Consider the following 22,271-nt stretch of genomic DNA (forward strand, 5'->3'; position numbering starts at 1 on the left):
GATCTTGGAGGCAGATTCTGACAAGAGCCAGGTGAAACGTGCCTGATTCAGGTCTCGGTTCTTTGTCATATCCTGAATTTAACAAGAGAAGTAACTAATTTTCCCTGGTCCTCAGTATAGCAAATACCCAAGATCTCTGCCTAGCAGCGGGGTTGTATCCTTAGCCCTAAGTAGTGTAGCTAGTTCAGTGTCCCTCTCTCTACCTCGTCCTTTGATCCGTAGCTGGTCTCGTCACATAGCACCAGATAAAAAGATGTTCACATGGAGTCATTCCACTCTTGGGAGATAAAGATGTGCTATTTCCCTTTATTCTCATGCTATTTTAAGAGCTTTCCACTCCATAAGTGCTCTGGTCATCTAGTTTTTGAGGTCCTTAAGGACACCTCCTGCCTCCTGTCATGCTCACATGACTGGAAAAGAAGGAGCAGGGATAGGTGCGTAATGGAAAGCAAGCTGACTCTTGATTTATGACAGGGTGAGTTCAGACGGGTCATGGGAGATGCTCCGTGATGCCCCACGTTTCACTGCTGTGTTGCGTATCCTTTTACCTATGGCTAAGGAATGGTGAGGGCTTTTTCTAGATCAGAGTATAAATAGTCCAGATAGGGCCTCTTGATTTTATGAATGTCAAGGCAAAGCCACTGCTCTTTAGCTCATGCTCACTGGTCCAAGAAACCTCTGCTTCTCCCAAGCACTGCTATAAAAGGCCTTGGGAAGACTGAAAGGTCTTGATCGGGAGGGAGAGCAAAGTGGGGAGCTGGGGCACCCTGGACACTTGTTGAGTCTTTATAACCTGTTGCACTCCTCTGCAGGTAAACATTACGGGGTTTACAGCTGCGAGGGCTGCAAAGGCTTCTTCAAGCGCACGGTGCGGAAAGACCTGACCTACACGTGCCGTGACAACAAGGACTGCTTGATTGACAAGCGCCAGCGGAACCGGTGCCAGTACTGCCGATATCAGAAGTGTCTTGCAATGGGGATGAAACGAGAAGGTAAGGCAAAGAGAGCACCTGAGCACCCATGGGTGCTGTAGGCCCTGCAGGTACATTTCCTTCATTAGGAGGCTCCAGTAGGCTCCTTTCTGTTGGTAACATGGCAGCACCATGTGCACCAAAGCTGGCATGAACCTCAAGGACCACTTACTCCGAAGCACCAAATTGTGCCATTCCTTCGTTGCGCGGGTTTCTCATACTTTCCCTTTGCGCCGCAGCCATGACCTCTTAGTCCCAAATAGCAGCAAGTCCCAAGGCAGTACCAGGATGGTGGATGGTTACATGCTAGTAAGCAAGCATCGTCTTTACTGGTGCACAGAGACACTGAGCAGCTGCCCGGGAGCCACGGGGGTGTGTTGAAACCGGGTAGCGCTCTGTAGATCGTTTGCTGACCTGGAGCTTGCGTTCTCCATTTCGCACCCTTTTTAATTTGGCTGCCACATGCTTGGAACGGCGATGACAAATACTGGGTTCCTGACCTCACTGGAGTTGATGGGAATGTAGTTGCTGGTTTGGCAGGGCCAAAGCTTTCCCCAGAGTGTCCCGATCCTCTGTCTCACACCCCATGCAGAGAGGTGTAATGTGCTGGCACAGCAGGATGGCAGGTCTATCCCAGTCACTTCGCACCGGCAGCAGCGGCATTACCACGAGGCACAGGATCAGCTTGTCTGTGCATCTGGGACAGGAAAGCCTCAGAGTCCAGAGTCATATTCAGAAGGGGTTAAATTAGGTAAGGAGCAGTAATGGGAGATAAGGTTTTTTCCATTCCCTGTAGAGCCCCTTCAGAAGGAGGTGAGCCTGGGTATAACAGTTACAGTAAAAGGCTTTCAGGGTTAAATGTATTTCAGGTGACAAATGCTGCCATCTGGCTTGGCCTTTCTTTTTTCCATGCAGCACAGGATGTTGAATCCTGGAAAACCAGAGTTGATAAGGGGACATTGTCAAGATAAAGATCCCATGTTTAATATGCTAGTTACTAGTCCAAGTGCTGCGAGGAAGAAGGTGAGATATGTGTGTGTTTCCCAGTTGCACTCCCATTTATATTTTACACCTCACTCAGCATGGGCAAGGAAACAGAGAGAGTTACCTTCCTTCTCGGCAGAGTCTGTTCCTCAGGCATCGGCTCAGAGCATCGTGTTGCTCTAACTCGGTGGCATTCCCTAGCAGTAAGAATACTGGATTTTTTTCTTATTGGGAGAAAACCAGAAGTTTAGTCTCATAAAAAGATATCCCTACCCTTACTGGAATTTAAATTTAGGATCTAAACTCCCTGGCAGTGCCTCTTTTAAATGCTCTTTTTAAATGCTGACTGTGTCTCTTTTAAACTGCTGGCAGAATAGGCTTTTAACAGACACGGTGTGAAAATGATCCCTTGGTCCTGCTCAGTTCTCTGATACCTTCTCGCCTTACATCTTTAGAGCCATATTTGCTTCTCTGGCTGGCACATAAACCCCTTCCTTCAGTGCTGCGGAGTCGCTCTGGTTGCAGAGAGCAGAGCTCCAGAACGTGTCTCTTTGGAGAGCAGTTAGTCTTGTCTGGAGCACTGATTAAATAGGGCAGTGCTGGAGCTGCGTCTAGTGTTTAACAAACCCTGACACGCTCCATTTACGGGGTTACCTAAGGACCCACAACATGCAGATTCTTCAAATGTCACAGCCATCTCTGCTCACGATGCTGGGAGATTCCAGCAGCGAGCGACCGAAAGGGCAGCTGGTGTGGCCGAGCGCGGAGGGCAGGCTGCACCGCGCTGAGTTTCCAAAGGGATCTCCCTGGTCTTGCAAAGCTTAACCCTTCTATGCTTGGAAATGAAGCTTTCTGACACAGGCAGTGATGGGCCACACACGAAGAAGTGGCTCTGCCAGGTGGGGCTGTAGCAGAAGCCTTGTTTGAGGGAGCATGTGGTTGGAGGCAGTGGAAGGGAGGAAAATGCGTCACCTTCATCAGAAACAAAAATGTACAGCTGGTTTATCTGAGACCCGCCACTGGGTAGAGCTTGGGGTGCTAATGACCCTGTCCCATACCACGTCCTGGCATAACCCTGGCTCCCAGCTGGGAGGGCGTTCTGCTGAGATAGCAATGGGCAGAGCCGCAATCCGTTCGGATGCCAGCAGGGAACACACAGGGGAAGGAGGAAATGGAGGGAGGAAAGTCTAATCTCCAGCAAAGAGCACTGCTGTGCAGGAGCCGTCTCGGGTCATGGCATGCTGCCAGGGTTGGGTCTAAAACACAGTGGCTTCTGCTCGACTCCATCTTAGCAGAGGCAAGAGAAAGTGATTCAGCAAAGCATTTGGTGGTTTAGACTCTGCGCCAGACTGTGTTTTGGGAGCAGGCTAGACTGTGCAAGCTGCTTTGTCTGCCGGCACAGTCGCTCTTTGTGGGCATTGAGTACCACTGGGACGCAGCTGTCTGCGAGGCGCCCCGTTGCGCCAGCATCCCATCCTTCCTCCCGAGCCGCTCGCTGCGCTCTCCCAAGCTGTTCCTCCCCTCTCCAGCAACCCGCGGAGTCGCAGTCCCAAGCCGTGTCGCAGAGCTGCTATGCCCTGGAAAAGCTGTGAAGGAGGCAGTCTGGGGAGAGGCCCAGCTGCAGCACTGCTGCCAGCAGAGCGCTGTCACATAGCATTAGGGAGGACCGAGAGATACGGGGTTTTGCGCTGGATAAAAAGTTGCTAGTTGGAGAGAGGTCACAGCTCTTCAAATTGTACTCACTGAATTGTTTTATCAAGAGACTCAAGTGACTAATAAGAAGCCAAGAAATCTCCTGTGTGTTCAGCAGCAGCATGTTTCAGAGGAGAAATAGAGGTCTATATTGGCGTAGAGCATTCATTTACTCTAGCGTCCTGCACAAGGCTGGCACTGCATTCAGAGCCTTTCATCGGGAGCTGGAGACCTCCTTTTCTTTCAGGCCCTTGAAATTTTAGCTGACATTTGTAAGGAAAGTAACATCAGCAATAATGTATTAAATCTGTAGGCAGCAGGGAAAATAGAGAGTGGAGAAAGTCTGATTAACTGCTCTAGGAAAGGTCAAGTGTGGTGACATCTCAGGGGCAGGGCACATGACCTCCAAGGTGACCCTTTGGAAACGTCTCCCCAGCTGTGCCTGGCCAAGGAGGAGGTGGAAGGCCTGAACTGAGCGAGACTTAAGGACTTGACGGGATTTACCAGTAATGGAGACAGAACTCCCTGGGCCAAAGCGGGGGAAGGATACTTGTGAAGAGACCTGACAATTGTAATGTCCGAAGAATTGCACCTGGTTTGTGTCTCTCTCTAGGATGGTATCATGACGATGAGGGCAGAGGACACGCAGCCTTAGCTCACTGAGGATGGGAGAAACATGTGAAAAGGGCTCCCAGTTATGCATGGTGCCATTCTCCTAGCTGAAAGGAGAGCAGAAATCCTAATGTGGTGACCCTCATCCCAAACACCATCAGGAAGAGACTTGTCTGCAGGATAAGTCCATGGGCAAACTCTAGGGAATGGACAGACGGATGTACGCAAGGGGCTGAGCAGGCTGAGGCCTGCTTGGGAACTCAGTGCATCCAGGACAGTTGCATGGGGAAAAATGACAGTGCAACCAGGAGGAGCAAAGGGCCTGCTTGCACCTGGAAGGGCACAAGGAACCAAGTCTTGTGTCCCCATAAACTGAGCCCGGAGGAGGTTAGCATAGCTCAGCATTTGTGCACAGAATCAGAGGCAGCAATATTTCAGCCCTGAGTTAGGACTCCAGACAGATCCCAGTGCACAAAAAAATCAGCTTGAAGAAAAAGCAAACTGTCTGGAGTTGGGATTCACTCAGCCATCGCTTATGATGATTTGGGATTCTTCTCATCTCCTTCCCTTTGGCTTGACTACACTGACATCCTGTGAATCAGGTAACTGCTTCATGCCTACCGTTAACAGTTATTGCGTGGGCAGCACCACTAAAATTATAGGTCCATTAATTAGTTTCTAAATGGTGGTGGAATTCCCCAGGGAGCGCATACAGTATGAGGACTCTATTAATTCATCTTGATTAACATTATCACAATGAATACCAAATGAATTCATAATGATCAGCCAATTATTTAAAAGTGTGACAGATGGGATCTTCATAACTCTACAAGTGCACTCAGGCAGCGCTGGCTGATCTTCTGTTGCAGGGGTTGGGTAAGGGAGGGCTTTGAAGAAGAGGAGAAATCCAATGCATTAGCAGTCAGTAGATGTTTGAAGTAAGGGGTTGATCCCAACCCCCTGGCAGGTCTCCAGGAGAATGTGCCAAGAGCAGTCTTGGTCAGAGCTGGAGGGACAGACCTTCACTGCATGCTCCGGGAGGGAGTTGCCTTCAAAGTCTGGCCTGCGTAGACATGGCAGCGTATCCATAGGGGCGAGAGATGCAGGGTGGCTGCAAGGTACTTTTAGGAGGAAGGTGGGTTGCTTCTGTAGCGTGAGGCTTTGCCTTAGAGATGAGATCTAGGGGATATTGGCGGAAAGGGGTGAAAGGCTACAGAAGTGGAAGATTTCTTCTAGTCCTTTTTTGCCGCTCCCTGTTAAAAAATTTTAGAAGCTGACACCATGTTCATGGTGAATGGGCCTTATGGAATCTGAGATACTGAAGCTATAATAAATCAGCAACAGAGAGCGTTTTTCCCCCTATAAGCTATTGCCAGCTGTGTGAGGCTTTGTTTTTTGTACTCTGTCTCCCACTAAATACCAGATAGTCAACAAAATTAAGATTGCCATCAGGGATCTTGACTAATGCAGAGATGATTATTGTGGGGGTGGCTGTTTGTATCCAGGAGTGTAAGTCTCTTTGCTTGATCTGTTATTCATTAGGGTCTATGGTGGGTCTCGATTCCTTGAACAGCTTTAGAGCCTCCATATATCAGCAGCCTTATATTTTAATGGAAAAGTAGAAACTGCCTTTGAGTTGGCTCCGGGGAGGAAGACGTCTTATGAAGAAATGGGAACAAACATTGAACGTCTTGGGATAAAGGCATTTTGCGTGCAATGCCTTTAGCTGGGGTTAACTTCAGGAATGAACAGGGTGCCTTGCAAGGCTCTCCTGTTAGCAGTGGCTAGGATCTGTGCAGCGATTTAACAGGAGGGATCTTTCCTTGAGCTGGGGGGTTGTAATGAGATTGATCCCTAGAGATTAGAGATTTCTGCCAGCCAGAAAATCCAGCTTCATCGCAGATGTTGGTAAGATCAGCATCAGAGATTTACAAACTCCACTCCCTCGTTTTGCTGTGCATTGCTATCTCGTGCGATGTTGTCCCTGCCCATCCAGCACTGGAGAGTCCGCTGCGATCACACACAAGCAGGAAATACCAGTGAGGAGCCCTTTCTCATGCTCCCTCCGGCAGCCTTGGACAGCTCACACAGTGCAGACGTTGGGAAACTGCAGCAAAGCTCTGCTTCAGAAAGGAGAGGCGAGTGCCGGAGTGCCGTGTCCTGACATTAGCGGCTTCTTGATTGCGCCAAACTGTCTCCATCCGACATGCTGAGATCCCCAGTTTGTAAACTGAGGGCTACAAATAGCAGATCCTAATATTGCAGTCCAAGCTTGCTGCCCAGCGTGTGGCATTCGATGCCAGCTGGGCAAGATGGATGTAGCTGCAGCTCAGCACATGGGAGCATCCTGCTCTTCCCACTCCGCCAGGAAGCTCTTAGTCCATCTGGAGGCCAGACGTCTGTCCTCCCCCCTCATGCAGCTCGCGCTGCATGACTGACCCCCAAGATCATTCCCAAAATCCAGGCACAGATATCATAACCGCAGTGGCCTCAGTACAGTCTGGCTGCAGCTTGCCTTTGTCTGCTGCCGTGACGTGATCCAGAGGAGCGCTTTGAGAATCTGGGACATTCTCTGTTCTGTTGCATGTCTGATCTCTGACTCCAAGACTTCATTAAACTTCACCGTCTAAAATAATGCTTCCTCTTCCCCTGTATTTGTGGACTGTTTTTCCTCTTGTTTGCACTGCCGTCAAGTTAAGCTCCAGCAGGGCTGAGGGAGTTAAGCCTGGGATGAGTTTAGCTTGCAGCACTGCAGGAAGTTGCTTTTGCCTGCAGCTTTGAGACCTCGGCTTCTCTCCTTGCCTCCTGGGAACTACTCAGATAAATCACTTAGTCCAGAGGGACCAAACTTTCCCCCTGTTTTATCCTGAAATGACTTAGTCGGTGCTTAGCTCCTGCAGTAATACAGCTGTCACTGACTTGTGCCAAATCCTCCTGCTATGGCTGTGCATCCCCCCTTTCAATGCCCAGATCGAGGGAGCTCCCCAGCAGTCGCCCCATCCCCGTCTCATGGAGCTCGGGGAAGAGGAGTAAGAGGAATCTAGGGAGAAAGAGCAGGAATTCAGGTTTCCAGCACGCTGTTCCAAGTGAATGTAAATGCAGGCAAATGGCCATACCCTAGTGAAGGGGCAGAGTTCAAGAGTACAGTTATTTTTAGTAGTAATTCTGGAATGGAAAATGCTTTTCAGCTTAATGAGCTTGTTTCTTATATCCTTTTAAAGAGCTGCTCTTTAAACCAGCTGGTTAAATGATTTTTTTGAGGATGTTGTTAGGTTGAGAAAAAGAGGTTGATTTGTGATTTTCTCTCATTGCTTTAGCCCACCTTCTTTACCAAAGTTGCTGTTTGCTTATACTTTGCAGGGTCCAGGTTTTGATAGTGAAATGAGCTAGTGATTTTTGCTTTTGTTTTCCAAAGCATTTTCCCTTGTGGACTGACTGCATGGAAATATTTCAATCCACTTTTTAACACTCCATTTCACTGAAGTCACTTTTTTTAAAAATCACAGCAGTATTTTGCCTATTGTAAAAGAAAAATGAAATGCATTATTCAACTGAAATGTGAAAGAAAAGGCCACCATTTATTTCTTGTGTCTCAACTTTTAGAGTTGTTTGCAGTAATAGAAAGCTTCATCTCTAAAAAAAGAGGCATAGTTACATGAAGGCAAAGCAGAAGAAATACTGTCTGAATTAGTTATGTCAGGTATCATGGCGTTTTTGATATATATACAGGTACCTCAGGCATAAGCACTTCAAGATGCCTGTGATATACAGCTAAAATGTAGCTTCATAAAAAGGCGGCAGAGCCTAATAAATTCTGTGAAATGGAAATCTCCAATAACTCTCCACCCAGCACTTCATAAATAAAGCAGCCACCCACTTTTAGGCTTGTAGAACTGAGCAGGTTTGGGTCTTGCCCCAGGGAGGCCATCAGAGCCTCTGGGCTCTCCAGGAGGAGGGCTATGAGCCAGAGGTGGCCCCCCACCATGCTGGTACCCCAGAGCAATCTGTGCCAGGATTTCTGCCGAAAGGCATAAAATGTACATACCTCCTTTATAAGAGCATAGCCCAGCAGGTAGAGGGTTTGGTGTGGATACCATCGGCTCCCAGCTCTGCTGCAAGCAGCATGTGCAAGCTTGGACTTTGATGTCTCAGTTTGGTGTCTCATTTCCCAGTCCATGAAATGAGACCAGTGATATGCTGTGAGGCCCTTGGATGCCCTGGTGATGGAGGCCTATATTTGTCCCCCAAACGCATCTGGATTGGAGTGGTCCAGAAAGGATGCTCTAGGCTATCACCCTTGCTTGTCCTCTGGATCCCTGTGTCTATTGCAGAATGGCAAGGAGCGAAGGGGGGAGCGTCTCTTGCATCCCTTCTTATAGAGCTGCTTTTCCAGCAGGCATCAGTCCAAATCACAGCGACTGGCCAGGATTTAGGTAACCTGCTTTCTATTTGTACACGGTGCTTGTTTGAGGAGGAGGATATTTAAACAGCACAAATTCCCATGGAAAAAAATCACACTGCCTGGCTCAGTATGTTGTCTATAGGAAAGGATAGCCAATTTGGAGCAAGAAACTTGCCCAGAATGCTGTCAAGTTTTGAGGAGACTTTTACTTCTGTGGCTCTGGCCGTTACTGCCTCAGGAGGATGCTTGTAAAATGGTCATCCCAGAGCTGGGAAGGCGGTTTTAAACCTAAAGTGTTAGCGTGAGCCTCTGGACTCATTGTCATCTGAATCTTCACTTATAGTCTCTCTGTTGCTAGCGAGAGCTGACAAGCAAATAGGTCTGTGAACACATCCTGGAATCAGAATTTCTTTATGGCACTTGGCTGTTTTCTGGTGGGAGATAGGTTATGGTGACAGAGTTGCCAAGGAATAGAAAAATGGTGTTTAACCACCAAGAACATCTGTTTTGTCCCAAGGCGGTCATGGGGAAGCAGCTCGGTGCTGCACCAGCGTGCGTGCTCAGACATGCAGTAGCTCGGTACGCAATAGCTGCAGGACGTCCTGAGCTGGGGTGGATGTTTAGCTCACGTGACGACTCTGTTACTAAGTACAAGGTGCCAGAATAGATGGAATGAGAAGACCAAGGTCTGTGAAGGGCCAGCGGAGGTCAGATAAGTGCAGGTGCTCACAGCTGGACCAGGCCTTCCTGGACCAAAATTCGTCCTCCTTTGCAGAGTGGAGCTTCTGACCAGTCCTGAGCACTGTCAGCCAGGGCCCTTGTTCTGGTGTGTCGTACTGCACTGTGCATGCTAGAGACAGGATGAGCCTCTGCTTTGCTCACTAGAGGTCCGCTTTGTAATTGGATTGAACTCCAGTGCCTGCCCTACCCTGGCCAGTCCATCCCTCTCCTGCCATGCTGGCCTCACTGGGCTCAGGGAATCTAAAGGCTGAATCCCTCCCCCAGAGCAAAACCCATTTGATTAATTTTTGTTAGGAGTGGATTTTTCTTCCCCTTCCTGCCCCTACTAAAAGAAACAAAGCCCATCCAGTCATCCACGTTATTATTCCTGGAAGGATAGATTTTGGTCTCAGAAACAAGCGCTCATCTGTATTAACGCAGGGTAAGTGGTAATTACAAGCTGCCATAGCCTCCAGCTCTCCGAACAGACAAACAAGTGCTGTGATATTCCTGCTGATGGAGGCTCTCGAAAAAGACTTCGTTCTGGCAACCGCATCGGTGGCAAGCCCTGTCCCTTTTGTCCCTCTTGCTTCCCTCATTAAAATTCCTCGGGCACAAAAGCGCAGTGGCCATTGAAGGTGGCAGCGCACATGGCGGGTGGCAGTGACGCAGCGCGCAGAGCCCCGGCGGGTGCAGGGAGTAAGTACAGTGCCCGTTCTGTGGAGTGGCACCGACCCAACGCAACGGGAGCTCCCAAGGTGGCCAGCAAGCACGGCGGATGCAAAGCAAAGACCCCGTTGGCCCTGCAAGGCTGTTTGCTTCAGTAAACTGAGCTGAACTAAAACGGTGCAGAGCTGGAGCTCCTGAGCGAGGTAGCAGGTACGGGCACCTAGGTACGGCAGGCTGGAGAGCGGACTGGTTTGTCAGGGCAGTGCAATGGGAGGAAGAGCAGGTCAGCACCGGGCTCCTCTCGCAGCTGACCTGGGCTCACTGTGCCGTCCAGGCGCGCTCTGTGTGTGCAGTATGGCCATGTTCGCCGCCCCCACCCCAAAACTCAGCAAAATATTGCTGAAGCGGTGTGAGAAATTTCAAGTTGCTTTTTTGTTTGCATCTATGGCCAGGCTTTAAAAACAGAATGTAAGTTTGATTTTTTTTTTTAACTCATTAGTCTGCAGATCACAGCATCAGGTTTCACTCTGCAAGTCCAAGGCTTAAAAAGGAAAGGAAGCTTTTGAAGGAGGGTTGGGATTCTGGGTATTCACATGACCCAAAAAACAGGGGCTTTATGATGCTAATCATGAAGCTTGTGATGAAATGACAGTAGTTGATGATGCTGTAGTAATTTGTTAGCAGTGCCTTCCTAGTCCTCCTCACAGCCTCAGTGGTCACCTTGTTCTTTTCCTGCAGTTGCCAAATTCATTACTCAACCACAGCTACCCACACTACTAGTTTGATTTCACATACTCTGAAAGGGTTAGGCAACCTGAGCTAGGCTGGGAGTTCACTTTGCGATGGACTCACACCCACCTACATAGCCATCAGTCTTAGATGCGGCACTAGGAGCAAAGGCAACACGTTGGGTATTGATATGCACACTGACACTGGATAGAGCTGACATTTTTGGCACATCAGCCCTCAGGCCCGGGCAGCTGAGGTTCATCTGCAATGCATGGGATGAGGCACTCCTAAAAAGAGGGAGGCCACTGAGAAGTGGTCTTAACACATGGGGCTCTGTATCTCGCTGTACCACGGCCTGGGGAAGTGCAGATGGGCTTGAGAGCTCTAGATGAAAAATGACAGCAACCAGCCTTAGGCAACTACAAGCCAAATCAAGCAGAATAACATGAGAGCCTCTTCATCAGGTGCCATGGAAAACAGGCTTCTGTCCTTGGCTCGGCTGAGACATAGCTGGAGGAGGTGGGGCTGCCTCTTAGAGCTCTCTGACTACAACATTTTCTCCTCAAGTGGATTTCAGGTTTTAAATGCTTCCCTTACATTAAGAAAATCAGACTAGAAACCTCTCAACCATATGAATCTCCTTGAAGAAAAATAAAAGCATTGGCACAGCCGTCAACACAGAGAAGAACATGCGGAAGTTCATCTCTGAAAACACAACGCGTCAGACAGGACTGGTGTAATAACAGCTTGGGTCTGCTTTGCCTCGCACAAGAGTGTTTTTGAGTATGAGTTTCAGCAAGCAATATGTCTGCTTCACCTCCTGCATTTAAGATGAGCAGAGCCTCACTGCTGGTCACATGCTGTGCCATCCTAACGGCCGGGAAAATCCACATCATTGCAAACAGCGCGGTCTGAAGGGTAGATCTCATCTAACACTCACAGCATGAGCAGTGGATGGTCCAGTCTGGAATGGCGAGATGGAAGGACGAGGACACAAGTGCTCCCCTTTGGCCTTCCCAGCTCCACTTTGGACAAGCCCTATAGTTTGTCCAGACAAGCCTATCTGCTCTGAAAGGAGCACCTTGCTCCCTGCTTGCTGATGCAGTAGATGAGTCAGATGGGAGACAGTGGAGTCATGCTGTTCTTGAGGGATCCTTGCCAGACCTTTCCTTGCTCTGACGAGCGGTAGGTCTGTACAGAACAGCGGGGATATGTTCTGCAGCCCTTCACCTCATTATCACTGTGTTTCATTGCAGGAGGAGCGAGAAGGCCCAGCAGAGGTTTGGAAAGCTCCTCATCGGGCCGTGGTAGCCGGTGCCTTGCTATTGCAGACACTCTGAGTAATTCCAAGGCCCTCTTGAATAGAAGCTGGATGTTTCTTTACCCAGCTCGCTAAACAGAGAGGGACAATAAGGAGCAGGGAAAAGTAAAAGCAGAAGATGAACAGAGTGAGAATGGAGCCAGCAGCAGAACTAGGCCTCCTAAATTCCCATGCTGCACCGAGTCCTTGCTAATCCTGCAAAGCATCGCATGTGAGATAGGAGGGAAAGACATCAGATAGCTCTCCAAAACCAAGAGTATTTATTTTTTCCTAAAGTAAATGTGTGCTGATCCTGCCACCAGAGAGAACTTGGGTTGAAGGAGCAAGTCACAGAACCCCTTTAGTTTTCTATTCACCTTTACTTTGCCTTTGTTTCTTGTGATACCATTAAAGCATCAGGTAGCTGCACATTGTATAGTCCTCTGTGAAAAGGTGCAGTTTGGCTGGGGATCACGAGTAAATCCCTGGAAGGGAATTAATTTTCCCACTGTCCCTCAAAGGGAATTTCTCCCTACACTCAAGAGAGGACTATTATTTAATGAGAACAAGACAAACTCTGTAACTTTACAACTTATGTGAACTTATGTGAAGAATCCCCCCAGAATCCAACAGAAGCAAACAAACACCAAATGATATAATGATCTTTGTTTCTAAACTTTACTGTGTTACAGGGATGGAGCACCATCCATCCCGGCCCACAAGACTTCTGGGAAGCCAAGAAGAACAAGGTATTCCCATTTCAATATTACCAGACAAGCTGCCATGCAGCTACCAAAGTTTGTATTTTTCTTTCTTTTTAAAGATAAATTAAAAGAGGAAAAAGCCAGAGAAGCCCAACTCCCAGAACAAATCCCTTTGAAAAATGTATTTTTGTCAGCTCCACCATGCTTTTCTTTGTGACTAATCCCTGGTGGGAGCGGGGAGTGGACTCCAGAGGTAAGGCCCCAGGTCTTTATGGTGAGGGTTCTCCTCACTGCTGAAGACTTTCCTTTGCACCCACATCTCATATTGCATGACAAAAAAAAAAAAAAAAAAAGAAAAGAAAAGAAAAACGTTGCCCATTTGCTTGAATCCTTGCTCCTTCTTTCCTTCCCCCACCCCACCTGCTGTTTTTTTCTGCATCTGAAGAAACACACAGTCCTTGTCCTTTTCTGAAATGGGGATGTGTCCTGTCCCACCTAAGAAGAAGCACCAGCTTGTCAGGTCTTCTGCACGTACAGGGAAGTACTGATTTAGGCTGGGTAGTGGTAGATTGCAGACATCTACCGCCGGGTTCGTAGAGGAAATCAGAAAGGCATGGAGGACTCTGCTAAGGAGTTGGATGACTGGCAGCTCTCTAGACCCTTTTGTCTGCTCCTTGCACCCTGGATGTCCCCTCGCTTCTGCTGAACTTCTGAACCTCAGGCCAGTGGATGCAAAGATTGGTGCATGTGTGTAGCCCAACGTCCAGTCTTGGGGTTCAAAGATTACAAGACTTGAATGCAATCCACAAATCCCTGATTTTTTCAGGATAATGTGTTGGACATGACAGCATTGGAGCTGTAGTAATACTCTAGAGTCAATCTGAAAATAGAAAAGCAGAGAACTGCTGGAAACTAGTTCAGTCTCTCGATCCTGAAGACAGAATTTGAGAGTGCCACACCTGAAACAGTGAGGCGACTGTGAGACCGTCGGAGTGTGCTGATGAGGGGTGTTCATGTGCACATGGGCAAAATGCCCTGCCTATACCTACAGGCATGCCTAAATCTGTCGCAGGAGAGGATCTGTTGGTCACATGAAGAATGGAGCCGTTCCTACTTTGTTCCTAGAGCTGCTACGTAGGGATGGAAAGTAGCTTGTACAAGGGGCCGAAACTGAGTCAACGTTTAGAGCAGTTGCTGCCTTCCAGGTATCTTCAGAAGCCTTTCAAACTACAACCAAAAAAACAGGCTTTGGGTGGTGTCTTGCGTTGTTTCCGAGTTAGAAATGGGTCAGGTTCATAAACACACTCTCCTTTGAGCTAATCTGCCTGCATGGAGCCGTTCTCACCCAGCTTCAGCAGCCGGTGAAATGAAGCAGGCTGATCTGTGTTTTTCGGCAGTGTCAGCGGTTTAGAGCTCTCCTGCGGCCGCTTCTTGTTTCCCGCTTGAAGCACTGGAGTGGGAAGGCTTGAGGTGACCTTTCCGTGTGACCATTCAGCCTTTCCAGTGCACTTCTGATGTGCCTGGTCTTCTGACTGGCTTCTCTTTCTGAAGTGAGCTGACACTCGGGTTAGGTTCTCACTTTGCAGGCAGACAGCAAAGTCCCAATTAAACACCCCTCTGTGCTACCTACAGGCTGTCAAATCTGTGGCTTCCTGTTCTCACTGCGCTGAGCCCTGCAGAGGAGGTGGCAGGAGAGCAGTGCTGATAAAATCAGAGCACGCTGTGCGACTGAGATGCTTAATTCTCAGGACGCGCTTGTGGTTGAAGTGTGGGAGATTAACCTGGTCGTGTGCTACTTCAGCCTGGGCTTTGTCCTGGAAGGAAGCAGGAACTGGGCTTTGTGTAGCTCCGGACCAGAGAGGGACAGTCACTGCCGATGCAAACCTAGATGAAGTCGTGTGCGTGGAGTTGCTTGTTGGTGGGGAGGACAGATAGCAACTCTCAGAGCACGGTGCTGAGAAACGGGTGCTGCTTTGGATTAAGCCTTGGCAGAGACACAGGAATAAGGGCTGGATGGAGGTCAGTCAAGCTTCAGAGGGGGTCACAGGTGATACCAGGCATGCGTGTTGTGGCTTTAGAGAAGTACTGTATGTCTTGGAGGTGCCAAGTAGCAAAGCAGGTAACGGTTTCCCTGGCAAGGGCTTGGTTTACCTTTGGACCCGACATATTTAGTGAGAATATGCCATCTGCTCTGTCTGGTGTGTCGTTGCTGCAGGCAGCCAGCTGGGCAAGGGCAAGCACCAAGGATTTAGATTCAGGCTAAGCAGGCTTGGATGAGTCAGCTTTCTGCTGACCAGCTCCGACAGCAAACAGCAGCACAAACTTTCTCATGTAGCAGCTCTAAATGCAGATCGATAGAAATAAGTACTTATGTGTATAATCTCTTTCCATCTGTCTCTTCCATCTATTGTTTATATCAGCAAGATTCAGTGTATTCACAAGCAAAGCCCATTCAAATGCCATCATAACCCAAGATGTCCTGTAGGACTGTCTCTCCCCGTAACCGTTCAAGCCTATCTGATTTCTCACATCCAAGGGTGCTTCTGTTGGTTTCATTGGGGCTGAGATTTGTAGATTTAAGGCTATAAGTAGCCACTGTCCCATTTGACCTCTGCAGAGCTTTCCCAGGAATCCCAGTGCCTGACTCAGTCGCTTGTAGTCGAGCGAGGATGTGTCTTTCAGAATAACATCCCTTCCTGACGGATCGGCCCCGGGCGGCGGAGGCTGTCCTTTTGCGGTTGTTGCTCTCAGAGCGAGGAACCGTCCTTTGTACCTTTATCCTTGAGACCTGCTGCAACCGTGTATCAGATCTTTGGCATTTAAGTCATTTTGTAAAATCCCATTTCTTGAAGGTTTGCCTTTCTCTTAGGCTTTTCTGTTATTTAGTAGCTATTTTATCTCTTCTAATGTGCCCAAAGGAGTTCTAGGGCATCTGTGCAGTTGAGGGAAGGGTTGGCATTAAGCAAAATTTTCTAGCTTTCTGATGATTGAGAAAACAAGAGTAGGGGTGGGGGGGAAGAAATTTAAGCAGGGTTTTATGTTGAGAAAGTACCTGAAAAAGTGAAGAGAAGGATCCGCATCAGACAGGGTCCAGATGGACAAAAGCCTTGACACGAATCTGTGAGTTTTGGCAACAGCAACCTACTTGCGTCTGATAAGCCAACCAAAAAACAGTGTGTGCCTCTGTAGCACATGCAGCCGGTAAACTTAAGATCTGTTTTCAAAAATAACCTCTTAATTTTCTGCATAACAACTTTCATATTGAAGGAGTCTAAACACTACAGAAAACAAAATATAAGGTCTGTTGACATGCAGCAAGCAGGAACATTGCACTTCTGGTTACTGTAGGAAGGGAGCTGGACCTGTGGAAATCAGCCTCAGGCCTTCTCATGCTGGGGTGGAGTATAGTTAATACGATCAGAGTCCATACAGGATATTTTTTTAGCATGTGTTTTAATTTCCTGTATTTTAAGAAATAAATTTTATATTATGGATCTTGTTTTTGCACTTGGCATGGAGCTGGTTTCACTGATTATCTAAAAGGCCTTATTGTGTTACAGGCAGTTCTGATTTCACTGGAACAATATCTGTGCCCCTGCTGTTTTCTGTTAACATCACATAACCAGGTTCAAATTCAGCGAAGAGGCAGAGTGTTGGGATAAATAGTGAGCCTTCTGCATTACTGAATGTCTCATTCAGTCTTGAACAAAGAGCTGGGTAAATTAAAGAGTCATCTCTCATGACAAGTGATGGAAACACCTATTGCTTGAGCTGTGTTGAACTAGAATATGCTAAAACATACTGCAGGAAACAACCATGTGCAGAAGAGTATTAGGTTTAGAGGATTTAACATTATGGCTTAAAAAGGAACTACAAGCGCAGCTATCTCCATGCAGCTGCTTTTTAGGTTTAGTGAAAGCGTGGGTACTAGTTTCGAGAGGAGAGAGTTAATAATGTTACTAGCATCTAGTGAGCATTTTTCATCTAGGTACTCTTCAGACATTAAGTCATCAGCATGTGACATGCTTCTGGCTAGATTACTCCTACCGCACAGGGTTTGGGACAGGTCTCTCCTGTCTGTGTGGAAAGAGCTCTGGGACAAAGGCTTGATCGTGGTTTACCTAGAGCACCTGATAGCAGATCCCTGTTTCAAACCGTGGCAGGACGGTGTTACCACAAGGCCAACAAGAGCCTTGTGGCAGTCTTTAGCATCACGAACAGAGCCAAGGAGCTAGATGCACCGCATGACCTCCATGGAAATTCAGCACTAACAGGCTCAAAAGATGGTTGAACTGTGGACTCATGCTTTGAATTGACCAATTTCTCTTTTCTCATCCTGTCACTTCACCTCATCGTTTTCGTCCCCTGTATCAGTACCCACATATTTCCTTCTCCCGCAGCAACTCGCCGCATCACTTCCTTTACTTCTCATCGTGTGCCTTTAACCATTTTTGTTTCTAGGACTTCTTCCTCTGTTAAAAGGGGACCTTCCCAGCAGCTGTCCGTGTGGGCGCAGGACAGGCTTGAGCTGGAGCAGTCTCCTTCGCTGTGTTCCCGCAGGAATGTGCACAGCAGCTCTCCCCAGCCGGGGCAGCTGCCTCGTGACTTTCCCCCATCTCAGACCCAGCGGGACTGTCAGAGACCGAGGCCCGCTGAAGGTGTTGGTGAAAAGGTCAAGTGAGAGAACACGGCAGCAGATGTGCATGTGCTTCTACAGGCCACGAGGACCAAGATCGCTTTAGGTTTCCACGGCTAGGTAACCGTGGAGCTTTGGGATCCCAGCATCCAGCCCGTGGCACGGCAGTGGGGCGCCCCAGGCTAACGCTGTCCCTTTCGTGTCCGTTTGCAGCTGTGCAGGAAGAGAGGCAGCGGGGCAAGGACCGGAACGAGAACGAGGTGGAGTCCACAAGTAGCGCCAATGAGGACATGCCCGTGGAGAAGATCTTGGAAGCTGAACTCGCGGTGGAGCCAAAGACAGAGACGTACATTGAAGCAAACATGGGCTTGACGCCTAGCTCGGTAAGGCAGCTCGCCCCTCGGCCCTGACCCCGCGCTGGGCACACGGGGTGCGGTGAATAGCTTGTGAGGCCTCAGGACCGATGTAGCATGAGTGCAGCAGTGAGCCTAAGTCAGAGGACTGATTATCTTAATGTTAAAGAACTGAAGTAGGGCTCTGAAACACAACCTCTTAACCCTGCTTTAAACTCCGTGTATGAGCTTAAATGAGAGTATGAGGAAAGCAAATCCTGCTTTCCCTGTGTAACCAGCAGCGCCAGTGCTTTTCTGTCTCAGACCTGAAATGAAGGGTAGTGTTTCCAGAGCTCCAGAGAAGAACAGATACTGTAAGGCATAGTTAAAAGGGCTCACAGAGAAGGTTTTGTTTTAGTTACAGCCGTTAGTGCTAAAAGCCAGGAAGACACTCCATGCTCCAAAGAGCTCATAGTCCAGTCAGACCAATAAACAAACCTTTGTAACTGAAGTGCAAAGACATAAATGCTATAAAATTCGGGCGTGACTTTTCAAACGCTGAATTGTAGTGCTGCTTAGATTTAATAAGAGAAAACCTGGCAGAGAAGTTAGCTTTCAAATTCCTTTAGCTTTCAAATTCCTTTCATATTCAGAGGCTTGTATGATCACTGAGCCTCCTAGAAGCACCTGGGCTCTAACAACACCTTGTCCAAACAGTAGGTATTTGATAAAAATATAGGAAAAAATGAGAAACTGCAGAGAGGGAAACTGTCCTCATGCCCTTTCCTAACAGATTCCCTTTGCTGTGGGTTATAGCTATTTTCAGAGAAAGTCTTTCTGCAAAACAACTACCTCCAAATACAAGAGCCGACCTATCCTCTAAAGTTCTGGTTTGGGGCTAGATCCTATGCATAGTTCTTGTAAAGGGCTGTACTGCAGAGAAAGGGGGCATCTCCTAGGCTGATTAGTCCTTTCGGAGGGCACTGAGATCCACCTAGAGCTTTGTGAGTGCACAGGCTAGCTAAACCAAGAGAGCGGAAAGTAGACACCAAAATATCACTCTGTTTTTCCTAATGCTCTTTCTTAGGTATCTATAGGTTGAGACCATGAAATGTAGCTATTTCTGGGAGGTAGAAGAGGACTGTTATTATGTAGAGGACTACTTATTTTCTGCTATATAATAACACTTTATCTCTTTCTTCATATGAGGCTGAAGGACTGAGTAGGGAATACCTTATCTGGCAGGGCTTGACAGGAGATCTCAGAGTCAAGCTGTTCCTTGCAGGGGTCTAAGTCTTGACCGCCTCTATGGGATGCTCCGTTTGGCCTTTACCTACCAGAGCACGTTATGGCTAACTTGCTAAGTAAGGCTGTTTAGTAAAGCTGACTTACTGCTAAGGACAGAGCCGATTCTGAAATGAAACTCTCCAGAAGTGGATGCAGGGGCATGGTGTTTGCCTGTGCTTGAAGCTCAGTTACGTGCTGCAGGCAGTGATATCATCCTAACGAAGCAGCGGAGGGTCCCCATCCCTGTAAAGCTACAATTGGCTTTTTGGGAGGAAGCAGTAGGAGGCAGCTCTGCCGTTAGTGAGGGGGTCGGAAAGGCTCCGACGGCTATCAGGATTAAAAATACTTCAGGGGAGTTGTAGCCGGTGTTGTGCTGACTTGAAAACAAACCCCAGAGAGTGAGCTGAAATAAATGGCTTCGTCTGGCACTGCGTCTCCTCAGCCTCTTGGAGCAAATTGAAAGCTGGTTCCTGCATAATTCAACACGCATTACTGTGAACAAGGATGTGTGTTGCATCTAAATAGAAGCAGGAGGCTTGTTGAAATGCCCTATTATTGTCAAGCAGCTTCTGTTGGTGAGGTGACATTTGTAGCAGGTTTAGCAGATGCATGAGATCAGCAACTCGCAGTGACGAGGCCACCAGATGAGGAGAGGGAAGCCGGAGAAGCTGCCCTCCCCCAGCCCTCCCCAGAGAACTGATGCGATGGAAACCTAGACAAATTCAGTCCCTAATAGACACAGGCTAAAATACAAGCTGTTTCCTATTAGCCTCATATGTTGGGTCCTTCTATTTGTGCCCCTGCACCTTGGTACATCTGCTCTCAGCGCTGCCAGCGAGCTAGACAGCTCTAGCGATTGCCAGGACTTTTCCACTAGGCTCTGCCAGGCTGGCACGGAGCTGGCAGTGCTTCGTGGGAGTTAACACCTCCTCTCCCAGATGCTCTCATGTTTGTGACCATCGCCTTCCTGCCACGGTCCCCCAGGCCACTGCTCTTGGCCTTCAGACCCTCCTCTGGTTGAGGCAGGTCCCTCTGCTTTGCCAGGCTCTGACACCAGCACTGATTTCTTCCGCTTGTTGCAGCCTGGGACACCAGCTGTGGGGTTTTGGCACAGGTTTCAAAGCTGGTAAAAGGGGAGGGCAGTTGGGCTATCCCAGTATCTCACCAGGTCTTTCATGATGAAGCGTGCTGCTTGAACTGAGGTTGGATAAGGGACTGTGGGGTGAGACCCATGGAAGGCAAGGCTGTCAGGCTGCCTCGATCTCTCACCGGAGCAGATGGGGCACTTTCACAGTTTGAACCCCACGCTGGTGAAGGGGAGTGCAGAGGGGTCTGATCGTTGTGGGTGGCAGGGCGCAGAAGAGGAGGGCGCTCAGCCACGCAGGAAGCAGCTAAGGCAGAGGGATTTACCACTGGGAATCTACTGTCCTTCTGCCCTGCGTGGTGGGAGCCTGCCAAGACTTGGCATTTCAATGAGTACTACTAAAACACTCACTTGAAATAATTGCACCTGTGAGCCCCTGATAACAGCTCTTCAGCCACTGCAAATAGCTGCTAATTGTGACAGTTGTCAGACTTCTGACAGTACAAAAGTGGATAAATCCTTTGGGAGGTTCCCACAAGCTTTGATTGGACATTTCTGCAGGATTCCTCCATGGCCTCTGTCTAAGGAAGCCCCGAGACCCCTGTGCTCCCCTGCCCCTCGAGAGCTGGACGTGGCTGCATGCTCTCAGTACATCATACCTGTCCCTCAGCAGTAAGATGACATACAAGGATGCGTTTGCCTCTCTGCCTGAGCCTGTGTGTCAGAGCCCCTGTGTCCCCAGCAGCTGAGAAGCTGGGCTCTTGCAGCACAAGCACCACCTTGGATGGGCTGCTGGCCACTGAAAGGCAACGCCTGTAACTGAGAAGTGTTATCCCCATTAGGTCTTAATTGGCCTTTGAGCAGCTGGTTTCAAGTCACTATTTTCTGGAAGATGTCTCCAAGCTCCTGTTTTCCAGAAGGATCAGGTGCCCGCGTGTCCTTTCATTCTGTCACATGCCGGCACTGTGCCCTTGCTATTTACTGCAGGAGGAGATTTGCTTACCCTGCATGGGGAGAGTTTCTAGCACTGCTTGGTAGGTCCCTCCTTGGAGGCAGGCAGGGCTCTTTGAGCTTGCAGGAATGATACTTTCAGCAGCCTCTCAAGCTACAGTGATTAAAATTCTGCCAGGAAACACCATGATGGTTCCTGGAACTGCAGTCTGAGGTGTAATTAAAGCATGTGCGTGGGCTCATGCAGTGGCAGGGGCATCGCCCTTCTCCCGTCCCCGTGGCAGGCATGCCCACAGTCCTAGCCCCACCAGCACTTCCTGAAGCTGCTGACAAACTCGGACCTTGCAGGCTGGGCCCCTGGCAGAGACTTTGCGTGAAGCACCAAGCACTGGATGCAGATTACTCTGCCCTCAAAGAAGCTGTGATAGTCTGGTCTGTGACACCTAAAGCCTAGCTTGCTGCAGAAGGAAGGAATCTTAAAGATGCTGACAACCTGCGCAGAAGTATAAGCCCCAATAAAAGCTTTGGCAAAAACCTCTGGTTGTCCTAAAACACCCCTTCAGACTCCTCTGAATGCTGATATTCCCCATGTTCCCAATGAAACACCTAATCCTGCAAAAACTCCTCTTCACACCCAGTTTAGACAATCCTGTTGTCTAGAGGAAATCCTGTCTTGCTTTTCTTCCTCCATCTGCCAGGGGACAGCCCAGTCCCTCCCCACTTCTCCTTCCCCTGAGGAAGAGCACTGGTTCCTGGGGCAAAGCTCATCTGCTCTGAGCCCCTCGGGGCTGCAGTAATGCTCTGCAGCAGGGACAGAGCCAGGAGGAAAAAATCCCCTTAACGATACTCCCAGCTCCTCAGCAGTAATGCTGAACATGAGCCCATTCCCATCAATCTCTGCAAGCAACAGGTGAAAATGCTTTGAAGCTGAGTGCCCCTGTGCTTGCCAGATGCTAGTTATTTTAAGCCCAGAAGACCAGAGGCACTGGCCATGGAGGCACACAGTTAGCATAGCTGCAGAGTGATCTAGGCAAGGGTCCCTGGAAGCAGCTCTGTGGGGGTGCAAGAGCAGAGCCCTCGCTGGGGCAGAGGGTTCAGACCCTTGGTGAGTAACAAAGAGGGGTTATATTTTACTGCTTGGACTTATGCCCTCTCTAGAAGTAGCATTTCTCTCCTCCCTTTGTTTTATGAGTGTTTT

At 48.7% G+C, this 22,271-nt stretch overlaps 1 protein-coding gene across 7 annotated transcripts in view; it reads left to right on the forward strand.

The window, feature by feature from the left end:
* The window catches only part of RXRA (retinoid X receptor alpha), a 122,265-nt gene that overhangs the window by 80,562 nt on the left and 19,432 nt on the right, over positions 1–22,271 (forward strand). For all 7 annotated transcript variants that reach the window (XM_064523852.1, XM_064523850.1, XM_064523851.1 and 4 more), the window contains 2 exons: positions 813–992; positions 17,633–17,802. In XM_064523852.1, the coding sequence (XP_064379922.1) occupies positions 813–992; positions 17,633–17,802 (350 nt within the window). The remainder of the gene's footprint in view (positions 1–812; positions 993–17,632; positions 17,803–22,271) is intronic.

The sequence above is a fragment of the Dromaius novaehollandiae genome, chromosome 20 (genome assembly GCF_036370855.1).
Source record: "Dromaius novaehollandiae isolate bDroNov1 chromosome 20, bDroNov1.hap1, whole genome shotgun sequence".
In the NCBI taxonomy this organism is placed as follows: domain Eukaryota; kingdom Metazoa; phylum Chordata; class Aves; order Casuariiformes; family Dromaiidae; genus Dromaius; species Dromaius novaehollandiae.